This window comes from Rhinichthys klamathensis, unplaced genomic scaffold, assembly GCF_029890125.1.
Source record: "Rhinichthys klamathensis goyatoka isolate OS25496 unplaced genomic scaffold, OSU_Roscu_1.1 h1tg000133l_1, whole genome shotgun sequence".
Taxonomy (NCBI): domain Eukaryota; kingdom Metazoa; phylum Chordata; class Actinopteri; order Cypriniformes; family Leuciscidae; genus Rhinichthys; species Rhinichthys klamathensis.
The window spans coordinates 2961865-2975531 of NW_026606668.1; the positions used below are offsets into that span (position 1 = coordinate 2961865).

At 37.3% G+C, this 13667-nt stretch overlaps 1 protein-coding gene across 1 annotated transcript; it reads left to right on the top strand.

Moving 5' to 3' along the window:
• The first annotated feature begins 10686 nt into the window (after positions 1-10686).
• Positions 10687-12905, top strand: clrn2 (clarin 2). Its single transcript, XM_056256761.1, has 3 exons — positions 10687-11390; positions 12297-12476; positions 12637-12905. Exons 1-3 carry the CDS (start codon positions 11138-11140, stop codon positions 12903-12905), a joined length of 702 nt encoding a protein of 233 aa, XP_056112736.1. The 5' UTR covers positions 10687-11137.
• Positions 12906-13667: the final 762 nt, after the last annotated feature.

Genomic DNA, 13667 nt, shown 5'->3' on the forward strand with positions numbered 1-13667 from the left:
AAGCCATTTTAACATTTAATCCGTTAAAGTAGCCCTATCTATTTTTGTTACTAGTAGCTATATTTTTAATTGATTAATCCAATAGGCATTAGTGTATTATTTAGTTTCACTATTAACTCTTCACTGCTGTTAAGGGGGATAATCAGGAATGTTCCAACTTCACTTATAGGCCACATACACACAGTTAAATTTCAGGAGTGACAACCTCATTTAAATACAGGAGTGAATCCCGTCAATTATTGTTCTGTGTATGGGACTCACTCCCCAAATTGCATGATTGACAGCATGGTAAGCATTGCAAAGTTCTGGCGTCTCACCTATATTATATAGGTGTATATTACAGCGACCAAAGTAATCATTATGTTCTGCAATTTTAACTAAAGCCCTTTACTGCTGAGAGAATCATCGGTAAACTCTCCAAGAACTGTACTCATCCAGAGTGAGTAAAAGGGCTGGCAAAATCACTCTGGACCCCTCACATTTCTTGCACCGCACACATTCAGAAGAAACACACATTTCTGATGAACGTTTAAATACGTCATTAACAACTTTGTTCAGTTCACTTCCATATACACTGCGTAGAAGTTTTGTAAATGCGGTTGCCACTACCTGCATTTTTCGGGATTTCATTTGGTTGTAGAATGCTGCTGTCACTCCCGTTAATTACTGCACTGTGTGTGTACAGAACAGGGTTAAGTGATACTAAAAGGTGAACTGACAACTAGGGCTGTTTTCGACTAAGGATTTTCATAGTCGAATCTGATTCGTTAGATTTTGCCATAGTCGACTGATAGTCGAGGCTTTTTTTTTTTTTTTTTTTTTTAGATAGCAGCTAGACGTTCGGTTGAATAACTGTTCGTCTGTTATAGGACAACTCGCTCTACGTTTATTTAAAATGAACAGCAAGACAACTAGAAGTGAATGTGCTTTCCATTAAATGAATCCTTAACACACACAAAAAAAAACATTGCAATGAACGTGCTTTGTTTTAAATAAATCACACACAGTAAATAAAACCTTAACAACAAAACTTTGCAATGAACTTTGCACTTTAGACGCGCAAACTGCGTGCCGGTGCGGTGAGACGTATAGCCTACATGCTCGGGCAGATTCAGCTTGAAGTCGTTCATCCTCGGATGCGGCGTCGCGCGCGCTGTTACAAAAAAAGCTGTGCACACAGCCAAGCGAAATGGGGTCTTGCCGGGCTTGCGCACCCAACGCGTCATTTTTTTTGCCGTCCGCACCTTCGCGCTCGTGCGGACGCGTCGAGTATAAACAAGGCTTTACTCCGTGTCAGCGCGCGCTCTGATCGGTAGGTGCACAGACCTCTCCCGAATCATCTTCAGCAGTAGCAGCCTCCGATCGCACCACTAACTCCGCCTCCGTTTCCCTCGTAAGATGATATTAGTATTTAAACATTCTCTATGATAAAAAATTTTTGTAAAAAATATTTTAATAGCACGGTTTTGGCGGTTATAGAGTTCTAATGACGGTGTTCACCTATAACCGTCGGTCTCACGGTTATATAATAACGTCACACCCCTCATAACACTTGCCTACTATTCGACTATGAGGTTCATAGTCGAATCAGACCTCTCCGAATCGAATCGTCGAATCCTCGACTATTAGAAGTCAGCCCTACTGACAACCGAATTTTATCGGCAGTGTGTAAGTGGCCTTAAAACTTAATTCAAATTGTTGTTGTTTATTCCGATTTTACTCTTAACTATTCATTAGGTATACAGTTTCAGTTTTTCCATTCCTTATTATTCATCTATCATTCTTACTAGTAGTACTTCTTATATCACTAATTGCAAATGCTTTGTATTTGTCATATGTAGTCAGATTTGCAACTTTATAGCTATATTAAAATCTTAAAGGTACAATATGTGATAATTTTATATCAAAATATCCAAAAAACACTTGCACAGTGTTATATATTTCTTTTAATTGTGTACTTGCATTATCCTAAATGTTCCCAAGAATTTGTAAATTCAGAGAAATTCATCATTTTAAATAGTGCCCGTCCCTTGTCACTTGTCGCCTGTCAATGATAATCCGTGTGATCCCTGGTTTCTGCTTGTACTACCATAACCATGGTGACAGACATGGACAACTGCATTACGTCTAGCAGCACACTAACGCTGTTGTTGTTTCAGTCAAACATTACGGACCATCGCAAACAGACTTTTGGACAAAGGGAGAAATAAAACGAGGATCAATATCGGCGTGGCGTTTTCGAGATGCCGAGAGCTCCACGTCCACGACTAACTTTGACTTGACAGAGCTTCACGACTTGACAAGCGTCACTCTTGCATGTACTTTATCAGACAGGTGAGCATAATTTACATAAAACAAATCAATGTTATATAGCTCAACATGATGAAATGTTAGAATGTGATCCGTATGTCATTGTAATGTTGATCTAGCTAGTCTCATACAGCCAACAAACTGTAACACATTGAACAACATTATAACTTTCAACTCACACAAATGCAGTTTAGTATGATAGTGTAATGTTAGACCAAGGGAAACAGCGTTGCGTTACCTCACAAGTTTAATTCGTCAAATAAACTGACCTGTATGAGTAATTCAGCACTTGAACATAAACATTATTTCCCCTCAACATTATTAACGCTAAATCCATCGACATGATGACAAGTTCCATGATTCCACGCTCATTTACATCAATCTACGCCTTTGTTATTGTAAGAGGTTAGCGACCCCTTGAGGCGAAAAAATTACAGATTGTAGCTTTAATAATACTTAATGAATACTTAGTAAACCTGAATAGGTGCCAGTAACAGTTGTAATACATACTTTTCAGAAGTGAATAAGTGATATCTGATCTACAGAAACCATAGAAGTCAGTGGCAAAAAAAATTGATAATGTTAAACTGGCTTGCCATACTCTATCTCTCTCTGACTATGTTTCCCAGCTGCCAATATGAAGGTTGTTTTGACCAAAGGTTTTTGGTATACCGGTGCTGGACATCACCCAGTCCAGCTGACGTGTGCTTACAGGAAATCCAAACAGATTTTGAATTAGAACTGCCCTTGTTAAGAGGACAAATTGCAATTTTCATTATCTTAAGTGGAGGATTTTGGACGGTGTCACGTCTCTTGCTGCAGTTCAGCAGCTCAGTCATCTCTGTGTTGCGAGAGACCACTGACATGAATTTAAAACTTATTGCTCTGCCTGCCCTCTCATGCACATGTTAATCGATAGAGTTTAAAATGTTGCAGCTCTTCAATGATGACGTGCTGTCTGCTGCATCAGAAATCTTAACAGGACAGGAGTGTGCGCGCGCATGTGTGTTCATCGTAAACAGACACACGCATACTTTGTTTCTGATATTGTTTGTCTTCTAACACAATTATGGCAACCTGGTGGATATGTTGGCTTTTCAAACCTTCAAGTACTTTTGCTTTCTCATTTTATTGTGACAAACCTCCTACGACACCTGTAGGCTGATGCTTGTTATGCAGTGGGCATGTATGTTGTGTGAGTGTAGCTACTTTGTGTTTGATCAATTATTCATGAATCAAAGCAGGTTTTTGATACCGATAGGTCCTTACTCATCATCTGCAGGCTGTTTGTGAGAGATAGAGATGCTGACTCACTGGTCTTTCTTTTCAGAAGTGACTCATTCCTTCTTTTATGGACATATGATCACTTTGCCATTTTAAACAGAAACAGTGTCCTTTTATATTCTGTTTGTCCCCCCCCCCCCCAAAAAAAAATATAGATATAGATAGATAGATAGATAGATAGATAGATAGATAGATAGATAGATAGATAGATAGATAGATAGATAGATAGATAGATAGATAGATAGATAGATATAGATAGATAGATAGATAGATAGATAGATAGATAGATAGATAGATAGATAGATAGATAGATAGATAGATAGATAGATATATGATAGATAGATAGATAGATAGATAGATATATGATAGATAGATAGATAGATAGATATAGATAGATAGATAGATAGATAGATAGATAGATAGATAGATAGATAGATAGATAGATAGATAGATAGATAGATAGATAGATAGATAGATAGATAGATAGATAGATAGATAGATAGATAGATAGATAGATAGATAGATAGACTAGTTTTAAGCTCAAATGCTTTACTGCACCATTCTAGAATAAGATTTATCAGTATTAAAAAGGCCTTTTAGAACAACGCAGACTGAAATCGAGAGTAGTCTAATGGACTAAGATGCCAACCTAATGAAGTTTGTCCACTGGATTTTTGCTGACCGTACAGACAACCTCATCTACTCAACCAAGTGACCATTAGGGTCTTCAATCCATAATAGTATGATTGGTGTGTGGTAGGGTGGGTTTTGTGGTGCTTTTTAAGTGTTGCTGTATGTCTACACATTGAGAGTACTTTGCTTTTGTGGACCATTTTAACTTTGTCCTTTTTAATATTGTATAAGTGCATACCCTAAACTGACATGAGCCTGACAAAAAGGAATAGGTCAGTCCATATACCCATATGGATATAAAAACCCATGTATGACTTTCTTTTGTGTATGAAAGCTGAACTATAAGCAAATAAGGAAATAATAAAAAATAGTTTTTGTTATCTGTTCTACTGGATTTTGTTTTTGTTGTATTTTGTTCACAGAGTGCAGTGGATTTGTTTTGTTTTGTTTTGTCCACAGAGTGCAGTGGATTTGTTTTGTTTTGTCTACAGAGTGCAGTGGATTTGTTTTGTTTTGTCTACAGAGTGAGTGGATTTGCTTTGTTTTGTTTTGTTTTGTCCATGGAATGCAGTAGATTTGTTTTGTCCACAGAGAACAGTGGATTTGTTTTGTTTTGTTCTACTGGATTTTTTGTTTTTGTTCTGTTTTGTTCACTGAGTAAAGTGATTCTTTTGGTTTTGTTTTGTCCATAGAGTGCAGTGGATTTGTGTGGTTTTGTCCAGAGAGTGCATTGGATTTGTTTGGTTTTGTCCAGAGAGTGCATTGGATTTGTTTGGTTTTGTCCACAGAGTGCAGTGGATTTGTTTGGTTTTGTCCAGAGAGTGCAATGGATTTGTTTGGTTTTGTCCACAGAGTGCAGTGGATTTGTTTGGTTTTGTCTACAGAGTGCAGTGGATTTGTTTTGTTTTGTCTACAGAGTGAGTGGATTTGCTTTGTTTTGTTTTGTTTTGTTTTGTCCATGGAATGCAGTAGATTTGTTTTGTCCACAGAGAACAGTGGATTTGTTTTGTTTTGTTCTACTGGATTTTTTGTTTTTGTTCTGTTTTGTTCACTGAGTAAAGTGATTCTTTTGGTTTTGTTTTGTCCATAGAGTGCAGTGGATTTGTGTGGTTTTGTCCAGAGAGTGCATTGGATTTGTTTGGTTTTGTCCACAGAGTGCAGTGGATTTGTTTGGTTTTGTTTTGTCCACAGAGTGTAGTGGATTTGTTTTATAATGTTTTTTTCCACACAGTGCAGTCGATTTCTTTGGTTTTTATTTTGTCCAGAGAGTGCAGTGGATTTGTTTTGTTCTACTGGATTTTTTTGTTTTTGTTTTTGTTCTTTTTTTGTTCATTCACAGAGTAAAGTGAATGTTTTGGTTTTGTTGTGTCCACAGAGTTCAGTGGATTTGTTTGGTTTTGTTTTGTCCACAGAGTGCAGTGGATTTGGTTTGTTTTGTTCTACTGGATTTTTTTGTTTTTGTTCTGTTGACTGAGTAAAGTGATTATTTTGGTTTTGTTTTGTCCACAGAGTGCAGTGGATTTGTTTTGTTTTGTCCACAGAGTGCAGTGGATTTGTTTTGTTTTGTATTGTCCACAGAGTGCAGTGGATTTGTTTGGTATTGTTTTGTCCACAGAGTGCAGTGGATTTGTTTTGTTTTGTCCACTGAGTGCAGTGGATTTGTTTTGTTTACCGAGTACAGTGGATTTGTTTTGTTTTATCCACAGAGTGCAGTGGATTTGTTTTGTTTTGTCCACAGAGTGCAGTGGATTTGTTTGGTTTTGTTTTGTCCACAGAGTGCAGTGGATTTGTTTTGTTTTGTTTTGTCCACAGAATCCAGTGGATTTGTTTTGTTTTGTTTTGTTTTGTTTTGTTCACTGCACTGTTGTGTCCACAGAGTGCAGTGGATTTGTTTTGTTTTATTTTGTCCACAGAGTGCAGTGGATTTGTTTGGTTTTGTTTTGTCCACAGAGTGCAGTGGATTTGTTTGGTTTTGTTTTGCCCACAGAGTGCAGTGGATTTGTTTGGTTTTGTCCACAGAGTGCAGTGGATTTGTTTGGTTTTGTCCACAGAGTGCGGATTTGTTTGGTATTATTTTGTCCACAGAGTGCAGTGGATTTGTTTTGTTTTGTCCACTGAGTGCAGTGGATTTGTTTTGTTTACCGAGTGCAGTGGATTTGTTTTGTTTTGTTCACAGAGTGCAGTGGATTTGTTTGGTTTTGTTTTGTCCACTGAGTGCAGTGGATTTGTTTTGTTTTGTCCACAGAGTGCAGTGGATTTGTTTTGTTTTGTTTTGTCCACAGAATCCAGTGGATTTGTTTTGTTTTGTTTTGTTTTGTTCACTGCACTGTTGTGTCCACAGAGTGCAGTGGATTTGTTTTGTTTTATTTTGTCCACAGAGTGCAGTGGATTTGTTTGGTTTTATTTAGCTTTGTCGACAGAGTGCAGTGGATTTGTTTGGTTTTGTTTTGTCCACAGAGTGCAGTGGATTTGTTTGGTTTTGTTGTGTTTTGTCCACAGAGTGCAGTGGATTTGTTTGGTTTTGTCCACAGAGTGCAGTGGATTTGTTTGGTTTTGTCCACAGAGTGCAGTGGGTTTGTTTGGTTTTGTTTTGTCCACAGAGTGCAGTGGATTTGTTTGGTTTTATTTTGTTTTGTTTTGTCCACAGAGTGCAGTGGTTTTGTTTGGTTTTGTTTTGTTTTGTCCACAGACTACAGTAGGGTTTTTTGTGTGTGTGTGTGTGTGTGTGTGTGTGTGTGTGTGTGTGTGTGTGTGTGTGTGTGTCTGTGTCTGTGTGTGTGTGTGTGTTTTGGCCACATAGAGTACACCCCTACTCTTTTTCCGAAGGACATCCTGGGATTTTGAATGACCACAGAGAGTCAGGACCTCAGTTTAACATCTCATCCGAAGGACGGATTATATGTAGTATAACTAGGTTATATGTAGTAGTTACAGTACATTTATGTAAAATTTTAAGAAATGCTGGTTTTGTCACAAGCATAGGCCTATCCTTTAAATGGGTCTAATTATTATGCCCTTTTACGATGTCTTGATTTTGTTTTTGGGGTGTATTAGAATATGTTTTCATGCTAGATTGTTCAAAAAATACATTATTTTTCACATGTTTTACATTATTACAGCACCTCTCTCCCCAGTCTGTCTGTCTGTGTGTGTGTGTGTGTGTGTGTGTGTGTGTGTGTGTGTGTGTGTGTGTGTGTGTGTGTGTGTGTGTGTGTGTGTGTGTGTGTGTGTGTGTGTGTGTGTGTGTGTGTGTGTCTGTCTGTGTGTGTGTTTTGGCCACATAGAGTGCAGAAGAGCAAACCACTACAGTGTAAGTTACAGAATATACTGTCAACTCCGGTCCTGGAGGAACACTGTCATTAGAATTTGACTAATGGAGCTAAATTCTCCAGAACAGTGGCTCTCCAGGACTGGAGTTGCCCCTCCCTGATCTGTTCACAGATTAATAACATCTCTTCCAAAACACCATGTTCACAATCTGTTAATCAGTTGAAGATCTTAATGTCTTGTGATGCATAAACTCTCATGGTATCTTTTAGAGGGCAATTTCATGCTATAGTCAGACATGACAGGAAATGCATTTCTAACTGATCTGTGAGAACTCTAATGCGGACAGCAACAGAGTCAATCTGAAATGTATGCAATACGTCTGACTGTTTTACAGAAAAACAAAGAGATTAAGAAATGTTAAGATGCTAAACTGAGTGTGTAATCAAAACGATGAATCTGATTAACTGGGTTACAGAGCACTTTGAATCTCATTAAGCTTATTGGTGTTGGGAAGAAGACAAAAATAGACGGATAAAGAGGAAAGAGCATAATGTGAAGGTGAGAACTAAAGAGAAATAGTTGATTTAGTAAAACAGGAAGTAGAGAGTTAGATTGATATGAGTTAAGTTAGATTGAGCAGAAAATGATAAATAAAAAATGTTTTTAAAAAATGGGTGGAACAGAGCAGAAAAAGTTATCAAGATTACATAGAAAAAGATATTTTACATTAATAAAGGCACCTGACATAACTCATGTCCAATCATAACTGCATTATAAACATTTAAAACATTCCAGAATGCATTAAGTCTATAAGCCTGTCCAAAACCACAACAGTAGTCATTTGATATTCACAGTTGCCTCAATGAGCATCGCTGCAATTTAGCTGGTCAATATGCCTCCATTCTTCAATCAATATGACAAGACTCTTTAACCACACAGGAACATATATTGTATATGCGCCTGACACTAAAACTAACATTTTGTTTATGCAGCCAATTGGTGTTCTTCACAAGCAGTTTTCATCAATACATTTCAATGTAGATTGAAGACATGTTTTGAGACATGCCTCAAGAACCCTGTAACCTTTCTTTCTCTCAGCATCAGCCATACTGAATAGAAATAGTAATAACATCAGATAAAAAATGTTAACATCTTTAAAATTTAAAAGACTGATCAACAAGTCAAAATCAAGCATGTTTACTCAGTTTTGTTTTGTGTTTGTTTATGTGAATATTTTTTATTCATATAAAAGATAAAAATGAGGGATGAGCAGACAAAATTGCATGAAGATTAGAAATACTGAAACCAATAATAACATAAGATTTAATAGGAAGATTGATATGCATACTAGTATTTTATTTGTGTTTTATATAATAATAATAATAATTTGTTACATTTACAGTATATAGCGCAGTATATTTCTAGGTAGTCAAAGTGCTTTTTACACATGGAAGGTCGAATCTCCTCAACCACCACCAATGTACAGCACCATGGCGATGATCCAACGGCAGCCATAGTGCGCCAGAACGCCCAACACACACCAGCTTATTGGTGGAGAGGAGGCAGAGTGATGAAGCCAATCAGTATATATGGGGATGATTAGAAGGCCATGATGGACAGAGGCCAATGGACAAATTTGGCCAGGATGCCGGGGTTACACCCCTACTCTTTTTCCGAAGGACATCCTAGGTTTTTTAATGACCACAGAGAGTCAGGACCTCAGTTTAACATCTCATCCGAAGGACGGATTATATGTAGTATAACTAGGTTATATGTAGTAGTTACAGTACATTTATGTAAAATTTTAAGAAATGCTGGTTTTGTCACAAGCATAGGCCTATCCTTTAAATGGGTCTAATTATTATGCCCTTTTACGATGTCTTGATTTTGTTTTTGGGGTGTATTAGAATATGTTTTCATGCTAGATTGTTCAAAAAATACATTATTTTTCACATGTTTTACATTATTACAGCACCTCTCTCCCCAGTCTGTCTCGAACATGTAGTTTTCGATGAAGCCCCTCCTTCCGAAATACGAAATGTGCTGTGATTGGTCAGCTGGCACAGTGTTTTGTGATTGGCAGCACTTAGCGCATGTTCGGAAAATGTCCTATGCATCCCTCAATAACTGCGAGTTCTTCTAATTAGTGTAAGTATTGAGGGTAGCGTCGAATTATAACTAATTTGAGCCCGATTCAGACCCTGACAATGTTAACAAACATTAGAGAATCATGCAGAACGGATTTCATGCACAGACTTTGCAAGCACAGATTTTAAAGGACATTTCAGAGTGGTATGTTTTTTGTAATTTTCTTATACATTTTAGATACGATGTTATCCACCATTTAATCGTGATATTTGTCGGAAAACTAAGGTAATACACACAGTAATCGATCACTAAACCATGGTTAATTCTCCTAAGGAGCAGTGAACTATCTTACAAAAGCGAGGGCTTACACAAGCTGTTCTCCATAAAATGTGCAGCGCACAGATAAACGTTTGGGTTATAATGTTCAGGAACAGTGTTTATAAAATAAGTTTTAGTTCTTGAAAAGGGGATTCTGTTAAATAAAATATCTCCCTATGGACTTTGAGCTTTGTAACCTTGCAGATCTTTTTATGCTCAAATAGCAACATTACACAGACACTAACTAAAGTGGAAAAGCATAACAGGAACCCTTTAATTAAATGGCACAGAGCTCACCTCAATGAAACGGTAAGGTATCCCCCTCTAGTGGCGGAGATCCACACTGTTTACAGGGCAGCACAGAGCTCTTGAACGAGCTGAGCTGTCCATGGTCCTGAACCAAAGAGGACTGGCAAGACTGCTGTCCGTGGTGCTGAAGTCTGTTTAAGACTGTTCCAACTGACAAAGTAAAGGCTTGGTTCTTTTATGGGATCCCGAATTCTGCACCAAATGAAACAAATATCATGTTCCTATTTCAGGTTCGTATTTCAAGTCATTAGTCCATTGCTGTACAATTCCAGTGACCTTCCTATCAAACCCTCCCCTTTCTTTTCTTTATTTCAGTGCTCAGTGACCCAATAGAGTCTTGGCTGAACTGACATTTAATGATTTAATGTATGACCTATAGATTTGAATGTAAAGGAGCCGAGCCATCGCTATTTGATTAATTGTTATAGCAAAGGACATCCAATAAAAATCCTTGTTACAGCTGGTTGATTGATTTACGTGTGTGGCTACAAGACTTGACAGTTCGTTTGCGCTAGATGAACTTCACGAAATTTCGCCGCAAAAAATTATAACCCGTAATAATTCCCACACTCTGTGTGTGTACGGGCACACGCGCGCGCTCTGGCAACCAAACCAAGCGAAGGCAAGTAAACTGTATAAGGTTTCGTTAGGTGGTAAATGAGATCCATCTGACCGCTTTATATCTGGTTTCCTGCTCTTTCCCTATCGCAGTCTATCTCGCGTTACTTCAGTTTAGTTCCATTGTGTTTTAGTTTTTAGTGTTGCAAACTTACCGTAAACATGTTGCCAATCGGTAGGCTATTTGCGCACGGTAGCGCACTCCGTACGTTACAGCAGAGTTGGCTCGCGCAGTAGCGAGGAGAGGTGGACCCCTCGCGGAGTCGTGTTACGTCTTGCTTTTTATAGGAGGAATGGGGTTAGTGAAATGCCAACTCTCTGGAAACAGATAGTGTTCTCCTTCGCTTCTATACTCAGCATCGGTTCTGTGGTACTTCTGGTCGTGGCACTGTCCACCGAGCGCTGGGTCACCGGAACCACATTGTGTCAGACAGGAGTAGATCTGGTGAACGCGTCTAGTCTAGAGCTCGAGCAGTTCACGGGACACATTTACTATGGCCTCTTTCAGGGCGGGAAAACACGGAGATGCGGGCTCGGAATCCGCCGCTCTAAAATATACAGTAAGAGCACTAACGTGTTGATTGATTAGATAGATTCCCTTCTGATTAAACATTCGAGCTCTGTACACATATATTATAATGAATCACATTTATTTAATGTATAGCTTAGAACAGGTCTTTGAATTTAGTTTTTATCTCTAGTTGTTGTTTTGTTGATATTATTGTCTTTTTTATTATTAATAAGCCTACTTTTGTTACAAATTATTTAAGTATTACATTTTTAAATTGATAAAAAAAATAGAAAAAGACATTTATGTTACAAACTATTTCTATTTAAAATAAATGCTTTTCTTTTGAACTCTAAGAATCTTGGAAACTTGTGTATGTGTAAAAATATAAATATAATATAATGGGGGGAAAAAACTTTTTTATAAAAAATTTTCACAGTTTCCATAAAATATTAAGCCACAACTGTTTTCAACATTGATAATAATAGGGAATCAGCATATTAGAATGATTTCTGAAGCATCATGTGAGACTGAAGACCGAAGTATGGCTGCTAAAAAAAATCAGCTTTGCCATCAAAAGAAATTACACTTTAAAATATATTACAATAAAATAATTTAAATTTTTTATTATACTATTTCACAATATTACAGATTTTACTGTAATTTTACATTACACATACACTTTTACTTTTGATTGAATAAATGCAATATTTGAATGATAGATAGATAGATAGATAGATAGATAGATAGATAGATAGATAGATAGATAGATAGATAGATAGATAGATAGATAGATAGATAGATAGATAGATAGATAGATAGATAGATAGATAGATAGATAGATAGATAAATAGATAGAGCCTATACTGTTACGCAGTATCTGTACAGATGCTTTTTTAAGTATAAGTCCAATTTTGTGAATCCTGATCTCTCTCTCTCTTTCTCACAAATTCTGCAGTTTTCCCAAAACTCATCAAAAAAATCAACAGTGGTCTTCACATGATCATTATCTTCTTCCTTTTCACTGCTATTGGCTTTGCAGTGCTCAGTTTAGCTTTCTGTATATATAATGCCAGAAAAGTTCCTTATCAATCTATCAAAGGACCTTTTGGCATCTACCTCTGGAATTTCATTGCAGGTAAGTCAACATAATACAAAATCTAAGATACAATGTTTTACACCTCATGGATAATAAACCCTATTAAATCAACAATATCAACCATAACAAATTGTGAATCACTGCTTTTTTCAGTTTCTAATCATACACTTGTAAAATCTTTTTGAATCTCTTCTCTCAGCTCTGTTTAGTGCAATGGGCTTTGCGTGTTTCCTTGCAGCAATTCAGTGCCATCAGCTCACGAAACATGTGGCTAACTACCGTGAGAGCCTTTTTACCCTTGTGATCCTTGAGGAGAATCTTGGCTTCTCCTTCTGGTTGTGCGTTGCCAGCGCTGTAACACATGGAGCTAACATTCTTGTAGTAGCCTCCAGTAAAATACATCTGCCTAAAATACAGACTAAGAAACCCGAAGAACCCTCAGCCACTGGAGAAGACTTCCTCTACTAAAGAACAAGAACGAGCTGAAAGGTTTTACTGCAGGGTCAGAGAGGAGGTAGATGAGCCAAACAGAATGCTCATGTGACCCGACATCTACTGAACCTGGGGTTTATTGGGTGATATGAGCTGATTTATGACTACGGACTATGGAGTTTCTCTAAGACAGTTTTGTTTTGGAGCAAATAAGTAAAAAAAAAATCACTTTAAAATGCTGGGGGTTTTTTGTGGAGGCCAGCAAAATGTTGTTTGACTGAAAGGTCATGGACGACTGCAGGACTGAAATGTGACATTGTGTATGTCTTTACCACCAAGCATGTTAAATATTAATGTTTCTACTTTTTATTTTAGAGCAATACTGAGAAATATGTAATAATGCATTACCATACGAAGATATAACTAGTCAATAAACTTCACGTTTAAAATCTTCCCTTTTTGGCAGACAAGATCTAAACATGCTAAACAACCATTATCACAACAGATATATGTCACAAATAGCAGGGCCATTTCTGGCCATTTTGATTTGATACTTTTTGTAAATTATTGAAATAAGCTGTCTCTTAATAAGCATTGAAATTATTCACCAACTTATGTACACGAAAGATTTTTTTCTGTTCAAACAGAACGATACTAACGTGCAGTGGTTGCGCGTAGTTAGATGGCAATGAAAGTTGTCCAAGTGCACTGTATCAAAATCTAAACTAATTGATTGTAAATTTATTTTCCAGTTTACTTTCTATATACATCTAGTGCAGTGGTTGAGTGGTCCTAGAT